Here is an 8,812-nt window from a genome sequence, read left to right as displayed (position 1 = left end):
TTTTAAATAATATTTACAGGGTACACCCCCACTGAGGTACTAATTTGCATAATTGCCAGTACCGCTTCCTCAGATACACCTTCAATGCACATCAGATACACCTCAAGTATAATTTAGACACACCTCAGTTCAGGTATGCTACACCCCAATGGTACACCTCAGATGTACCTCAAGTATACCTTTAGTACACCTTATAAGGGTAATGGTATTTGCGATATTTGATACAAACTTTCAAATTTGTACTTGACTCGTTTTGTTCCAACACTTACACATTTTCAAACACTGCGTAATTGTCCTGTAAGACAGTGTAATATCCCACCAGGGCACTGACCGTATCAATAATTTTGGAAGTTTCTGGTAGTAATGATCATTCAAAATTGATTATTTGCCGCCAGCTACAAAAGTTTAGTCAGTATATTCAGTGCTATGAACTACTTCATTTCAAAAATCACAAACATGATACCTATGTGAATATGACAGGACCACTGTACCTTTTAATTTACACCTATGAGATATTCTTAACGATATAGATATCCCAGTTCAAAGTAACACCGTTTACAACTATTTTTTTGTGATACCCCATCAGGATGAATTTTGGTAGGGTGAAATACCCAGTGTCGAACTCTGAAACAATATCTGTATACTTCTGGGGACGTCCGCTCCTATGGATTCTTTTGAATGTCAGCTTCGGTCAGTCCCTGTCATGCAGTAGTATGTTCGGGAAAACCACTAGCTATCCCTAAAGAAAAGTCCGATTTCAAGGTTCAACAATATATATATATATATATATATATATATATATATATATATATATATATATATATATATATATATATATATATATATATATAATATATGTGACCTTCCAGCACCAAACCAGTCACATGGGTGAATTTTTCAAATATGAGATATTATATTTTTCTGAAAGAGCATTGAATGAGCTTTTCAAAAATATATGATATGTTGGCATTGGATAAAAACTGGCCATGTAATTGTGAATTTAAAACCCTGAATTTACGCGCTCGCAAAAATAAGAAACTGGAGAAAAAACCCATTAAAATGCCATAAATTGAGTCCTTAGCAACGCATTGTTGTACTAAAGTTATCAAGATGAAATTTACTACACATATTTATCATACATATGCCTATATTTCCACCAAAATCTGAACACAAACTCTAACAGGAACATATTTTGCTTTTACTTTAAAGTTTATACCCTTGTTCACCGTTATCAGTCATTTTGCCCGTTTTGGCGTGACTGTGACACAGTCCACTCATCTTAAGTATATATCAAACAAGTGTGACACAAGGTGTGTTTTTAACTGTACTGAAGATTCAAATTGAATTTGAAGAGTTTATACACCATTGTTCTCCCCCTGACCACGCCCACGGCTATGGCCACGCCCAACACCCGTCTGACCACGCTGACTTCCTTTGCCACGACCACGTTTCACACGTTCATGTCCATCGCTGGCCTTCCTTGTTTCAGTGATAATCACAGTTTCATCCTGTTCTACATTTGACAATACATCTGGTTTAGGGCAAACTGTGTCTTTAAAAGGCTCATCAACATACTCTCGGATAGATTTATATAAGTATTGTTGCCTCTGAAGTGGAAGACCAGGTGGAGCTAACACATCCAGTGCACCCCGTGGGAAGCTTGAATCTGACATGAGGATGTTGAACTCTGTTTCCGCAGATTCTGAGTGTTCCTTTACGAACACAGAGCCAGGATGAGCATCATCAAATCTGAAGTGCTGATACTTCTTTATTCCGTGTAATGGTTTACAGGAATTCTTGAAGAAGGCCTGCCAATCACTGACTGGAACGACAGTGGTGCCATCTTCATACCCAACGACCTGCGCAATGTTGACAGATGAGCTCTCATTCACCACAGTTTCTAATACACTTTGTGCTGGTACAAGATTGCGCTTGAAGGCCCTCTTCAAGAGACCAAAACACCAGTCTGGTGCAAATTTGGTGTGTCCGGCGATGAGAAAATTCAGCGAAACAGATTTGTGCAGACCGACAGCCACTCTCCACGCAAAATACCACAACACGAAACGGTCAACTGATCTTTGTTTACATTTTGATTGCCCCTCAGGTGGCGCGCGAAATTCTTTCTCTCGGCTGTCAGTCAGTCATAAATCACTCATTGAGGGGTTTGGCGTCTATGACCTGATTGTCTTACCTGAATTGTGTGGCTTTTCCCCACTCAGCTTGATCAATGCTATCCGCATGATCGAAAACAGTCTTCGGCGGCCTCGCTTTTCATTACCGACTCGTAAGTGGTCTCGGTTGGATCAAAATTCATCCTCTGTGGTATCGGAATCAGAGCCGTCACCGTCTGCATCGTCTTTTCCATCTTCTGAGACGTATTCAGCGAGTAAATCCTCCAAATTCGACGAATCTTGGGCATTCAAATTCAGAAGTTTCGCGATTTCAGCCTCCATGCTTGAAAAACGGAAGCGAAGGCATAACATTCACTACGCTTGCGCAGAAGAATTGGACCAATCACTGATCGGCTGTTATGCAGTTGCTAGGGCAAACATAGCTTTGTGCAGATACAAAGGGTTTGAAAACGGCTTTCTAATTGGCTTAACAGATACAGGCTGGCGACTTCCGACTGGTTTGGTGGTGGGGGGTCACATATATGACAGATGTCATGTGCCCGTATATAGCACCTGCACAGTAGGACATACCGGTATCATAACAGAAATAGGATTAATACCTCCCTGATACACCCCTAACACAGTTACCTGTACCAACTGAAGTACAGATGTCATGTGCCCGTATATAGCACCTGCACCTTATATATATATATATATATGATAGGTGTATCAGGGAGGTATTAATCCTAGTTCTGTTATGATACCGGTATGTCCTACTGTTATATACACAATATGTCAGCCATATGTGGGGAAATTATCAGCAAATAATACTTCCAGGTGCTCAGTTTCACTTATACGTATAGACAACTTCTCCCAGTATAAATGTTTCAGCACGTACTTAGGAATTATAAACTTTTGGTCCACAAAATCCCAGTTACAAACTATTGAGATATACTGTCTCAAACATGGTTGGGAATATCATTCAAACAGTCTGGGAAAGTCAGTCCCACAGCCTGGGAACACTTGTGTCACAATTTGGAACTAACAGTCCACTGTCTCTTGTTATGCTCTAAGGTTGAAATCCCTCCTCAGTGCTGACAACTTGTCTAACTGTCGAACTTAACTGCTGATATAAATGTAAAATACCTGCCTTAGAAAGCTAACTAGGTGAAACTTGAGATGTTAACACGACGGTGATCCGAGATTATCTGGGACTAAAAGTGGGAATTTGCCCGGTATTTATAGTCTAACCTCATAAATATACATGAGTACGAAGGATGGTACTCAGGACACTGATTGGCCAACACCAAAGTCACAACATCTATGTATAGAAATACATGTACTATATATGTAATGTACATGCGTATCTAATCTTCTGGAGCAAAAGTCTAACTGCAAATAGATTTTAATAATGAAAAGATGAACAATAACTTGTAGGTAAAAGGGAGATGAGCCTGAAGAGTAAAAATATTTACATTCGCAAGTACAAATTAATGCCCCTATTGAAATTCTTCAATATGAGTTTAACACTAAAGGATGTCGTAAAGTAGAAGGACACAGACCCCCATTACAACTTCCGTTTTTCGGTAGAGACGATTGTAGTTCTGTGAATTTTAGGGTATAAAGTCTTTTTTTGCTCCCAGGCGTCCATTTTTGGTGCACAGGTGCATGCTTGGTATTAAAATGCTTGAAACTGTCTAAACTTTGAGGAGGTATGAGCTTTATTGATGAAAATTTGAAATTCTGGGTGAGAGGACACAGAGGACACAAGGTGTGAGGTAGTGATGAGGCTGCGAGTGACGTCCCCTTGGCGTTGCTAGGCACGCCTCCCAGCTGCCGGAATGGAAAGGTCCAGATTTTGACGGTCAACCTATGTCAAGATTTTAATGGCTTCTTTCTTACAGGCTGGGCCAGGTATGCACCAAAGCTTATTGGCCACGGAATGTTTGGGACTGAGCTACAGCGCTAGACGTTAACATTGTCGCTTATGGAAAATTAATGGGGGTCCGAGGCCAGAAAACCTCGTAAAACTGCAGTTCACCGTGAACTACGGCCGTGTGCGGTGAAACAACAACAACAAAAATGATTTAGTGTCCTAAACTTGGTACAAAGGACGTTTTATGCCAAAATCATGCCACAGTCAGTGAGTACTAACGCTGTTTTAACTGGAAAGATGATGTACGTAGTTTGTTACAACAAGAATCTGTCCAGAAGTAATGGAAACTCTACTCGAATTTCTCACTTCAAAATATTAACAATGGCTGATATTTCGCCAAACTTAAGGTCGCTGGAAAAATGCTGTTTGCAATCTAGCCAAACTATATCTGAGCACCAAACTTGGAGAGAAACTCCTTCAACATGTCAATGTATTATACGTGGAATATAATGATCAGATTAAATCATCAAGTATTAAAATTCTTACGTTGGAAAGGACTGGGGTATACGGAAACAGTGTCCTTCAAAACTTATATCAAGGCGCCAAAAAATAATTTGCGCTCATAAGTCTACGTTATGGCCAAGACAGTAAATTAACCCCTAACCTCCCATGCAATTATATGAAATTATATACTGTCTCCAGCAAAATCGCCACATCACGAATTTTTAGAAGTTTCACGTACCAGCTAAGTCTTTGTATGGATGGAGGAAATTGGTGACCTTCTTCATGAAGACAGCATGGTTGATCATGTCTCTGTAGTATAGTGACGCACACGTGACATTACATATTCTCATATATAATAATGATTGATCGCTGATACTAAGTGTTCGATCGCTGATACATTATACGATCATAGGTTATAAATTCTACTCCCTTTTGGAGCGAACATATTGCATGTGTGGGGTTTTCTACGTGAAGAAAAAATTTGTACAGCACAACATGACACCCCGAGGGCCATATATTGTTTTTAAAGAGCTGGTAAACGTTTTTTTTTGTAGACCTCTTCCCCTGACGTTAATTTACTTTGCTTGTTTTGCAATCCCATAAGGCGACATGATTTACGAGAAAAGTGCCGAAAATTGATTTACGAAATCTTTCCGCCAGTGGGCCCCGCAATCTTAATGATTAGTGAGAATTGCCATCACCAAATGACTGATAACATCATGTTCTAGATTGTCGAATTCAATTTATTTTTTTCGGTCAAATCAGGATGGAGTTTGTTAGTAATGATAAGGTTGAAAGGGTGCAGATGTCCTCGGTTAATCTCCCAGGATGGGTGAGCTACCATTTGCCTATAATACCACTTCCAATACCAGAAAACCACACAAAAAAGTGGCTGACATTATAAACGGTATATAATGAGCTTAATGAAATATTTTTTCCGTGCAGTGGCAACTTCGGTCCAAGCTGAACTGACTTTTTTCGTCGATAATGAACGAATAATATGTTATTAGTTACCAACCCGCAACTTGCCGTCGCACAGGCAGGAAGGAACAATTTTATGAAGGGAGGCGGTGTTTAGCTAAACACATGCAGCTGTTTACTAGCGCTTAGTTTAGGTTTGTCGAGGTTTCTCTGTTTTTATTGAAAGAGCTGCTTTGAATAGAAGCGTGCCTGTTTCTGTTTGTGATTTTGGCGTTCATATTAGGGTTTGTAACAACTCTGGTGAATATGTTTCTGGGCTGGATTGGATACTATCGTATGTATTGACATTAGGTAGTTAAACGATTTGTAGTTTTTGGAGAAGGCTGTATATGTCACCATTTTCTCTAGATGATTGGTACATCGTGGACAGCCAAACTCGTATACGACATTATGTCTAAATACTTTTACATTTACTAGGAATTTGGTCCTATAGTATAGAAATGATTGAAATTTTCCTGCGCAAAGGGGACAAGGGTTCAGGCTGGGCTGACCTTTATTCTTTTTTTTTTTGCGCGAATGATACGTTGCAACTTTTATTTATAGATTTATTTATTTATTTGAATAGTGTTTTACGCCGTATTCAAGAATATTTCACTTATACCACGGCGGCCAGCATTTTAGTGGGGGGAACCGGGAAGAGCCAAGGAGAACCCACGGTCATTCGCAGGCTGCTGCCAAACCCAGTACAACTTTACCCATAACACGTCACTGCAAGAACGCGAATGAAGAGTTGACTCCACAACTTAGGCCCGAATACCTTAGGCGGGAAGGGTTTCCCTTTTAAAAAAATGTAAAGACAAGATATAAATGTCTGACCCAAATGTGTTAATTAAGAAATAAAGCGTAGTTTGATATACTCAAATCACCAAGATAATGCACAGCAGACGGAAGTTGTCCACTGTTTGAGAGCTAGGTAGCCCAAGAGCCAGCTGAGCTTTGTTTGACATAAAAGCTATAAAAGCTTTGACTGTTTGGAGGGGTAGAAGTAACCTACGTGACAATAGAAACCCTCGTCTTTAGTGCAGCAAGTGGTGGGTGGGGCTGTGGTGCTCTTTCTATCACCCTGCAATCCAGTTTTATTTAACCAAGCGCTTATAAAGCTGACACTAATACTACATAGAGAGGAAAATCATACTGATTATGAATCTGCAACTTAAGACAAAATTCTATGGTGGAAAGGCCACTACAATCTACAATCGATGTTGAACCTTCCTAACCGAAAGCTAGTGAAACATGTAAACTTTGATCTCTTCATTAATAATCACCCACTTAAAGTTCTAGTCCAGCAGCAAGAGGTAAAAGTTTGGTGTATGGTTTTCAAAGTGAGCAGGTTAAAACGTTGAGTTTTTAAGACTTTATGACGTCACAAATAGACATATGACTTCGCCAGCCATATAGTCAACAGTAGAGACCGATATGATTAAGTTATGCGATGATGGCCTTATACCAGCATGTGCCCTCAAAGACCAAAGAAACTAATGTATGATTCTAACTTTTACCCGGTATGGCAAATAAATGTACGCTGACGAAATCTACGTATTGAGTGGTAGTATTCTCTCTCAGCTGACGATTGCGGACCTTGTAGTAAGTCGCACAGGTATAAGACGACTTCATTTTGTGAAAATAAAATACCGGTATATAAAATAAAACTTTGGTATGTAGAAAAGAGATTTGAACTAAATTAATTTTATTTGTCTATTTCAAACGATCAGCTCCGTGTCATCAGCTTATCTGTCAAGCTTATATCTGGTTCGGTTAAACATCACAGAGACGTATATAAAAAATGCATAGTATCTCGTTAAACATGCCTATGTTAAAATGTTTCATAAACATTAAAGTAACTCAATACAGTGCCAATAACATGCACATGTTTCGCTGCGGTTTTAGTAGCGAGTGTTTTAGTCTGGCCCATGCTGCCAGATAGACTTACATGTGGGACTTCTCAGTGCCGTGTCTTTCCAAATACTGAAGAAATAATTGATGACTTTTTTGTTTTCATTTTTGCTGTAATGCTTGACTTCATGACGCTTTTTCCGGTAAAAATCAGCTTTGAAAGCCCGAATTAAAAGTTGGTAATAATGATCTGCTGTTTTTCAAGAAAACATAACAAATAGTTGTCACTGAATGCTTTTATCATGTAGCCAGACCCAAGCAATGCCAAAGCAGACGGTGAAAATGATATCGTCAAGTGTAATTCTTGTACAAAACATGGACGTTTCATAAAGTATCAACATCTTTCCCCAGTGCTCACACCTCACAATTGTGCACCACATCAGTATACGAAAGCAAAGTTGGAATATTTTTATGCTACGCTTTAGGGATTGTTTTTTTTTTTGTGTGAGGCTAGATCTCTAATATGGCGAGTTGCAAAGTTAATGATTCAATATCACACCCTCTCTCTGAAATATGCCTTGTTTTCTTTTTAAATAATGAACCTGCTTGTCCTTTTTTGGAAATGGAGTACACTAACGTGCTACACGCATTATGAGGAGTGATCCGGAGGAAGAACGTAACATGCATTATGAGGAGTGGTCCCGAGGAAGAATGTAACATGCATTATGAGGAGTGATCCCGAGGAAGAACATAACATGCATTATGAGGAGTGATCCCGAGGAAGAACATAACATGCATTATGAGGAGTGGTCCCGAGGAAGAATGTAACATGCATTATGAGGAGTGATCCCGAGGAAGAACGTAACATGCATAGTGAGGAGTGATCCCGAGGAAGAATGTAACATGCATAATGAGGAGTGGTCCCGAGGAAGAATGTAACATGCATAGTGAGGAGTGATCCCGAGGAAGAACGTAACATGCATAGTGAGGAGTGATCCCGAGGAAGAATGTAACATGCATAATGAGGAGTGGTCTCGAGGAAGAATGTAACATGCATTATGAGGAGTGATCCGGAGGAAGAATGTAACATGCATTATGAGGAGTGATCCCGAGGAAGAATGTAACATGCATTATGAGGAGTGATCTCGAGGAAGAACGTAACATGCATTATGAGGAGTGATCCCGAGGAAGAATGTAACATGCATTATGAGGAGTGATCCCGAGGAAGAACGTAACATGCATAATGAGGAGTGGTCTCGAGGAAGAACGTAACATGCATTATGAGGAGTGATCCGGAGGAAGAATGTAACATGCATTATGAGGAGTGATCCCGAGGAAGAACGTAACATGCATTATGAGGAGTGGTCCCGAGGAAGAACGTAACATGCTTTATGAGGAGTGATCCCGAGGAGGAACGTAACATGCATTATGAGTGGTCCCGAGGAAGAATGTAACATGCATTGTGAGGAGTGGTCTCGAGGAAGAACGTAACAAGCATAATGAGCAG

At 39.8% G+C, this 8,812-nt stretch overlaps 1 protein-coding gene across 1 annotated transcript; it reads right to left on the bottom strand.

Moving 5' to 3' along the window:
* Window positions 1-1,355: 1,355 nt before the first annotated feature.
* On the bottom strand, window positions 1,356-2,365 carry LOC135478267 (uncharacterized). The gene is made up of 2 exons (XM_064758541.1): window positions 2,283-2,365; window positions 1,356-2,130 (listed from the first exon to the last, which is right to left on the bottom strand). The coding sequence occupies exons 1-2, from the start codon at window positions 2,363-2,365 to the stop codon at window positions 1,356-1,358; spliced, it is 858 nt and encodes a 285-aa protein (XP_064614611.1).
* Window positions 2,366-8,812: the final 6,447 nt, after the last annotated feature.

This window comes from Liolophura sinensis, chromosome 11 (genome assembly GCF_032854445.1).
Source record: "Liolophura sinensis isolate JHLJ2023 chromosome 11, CUHK_Ljap_v2, whole genome shotgun sequence".
In the NCBI taxonomy this organism is placed as follows: Eukaryota; Metazoa; Mollusca; class Polyplacophora; order Chitonida; family Chitonidae; genus Liolophura; species Liolophura sinensis.
This window is presented reverse-complemented; position numbering and strand designations above follow the sequence as displayed.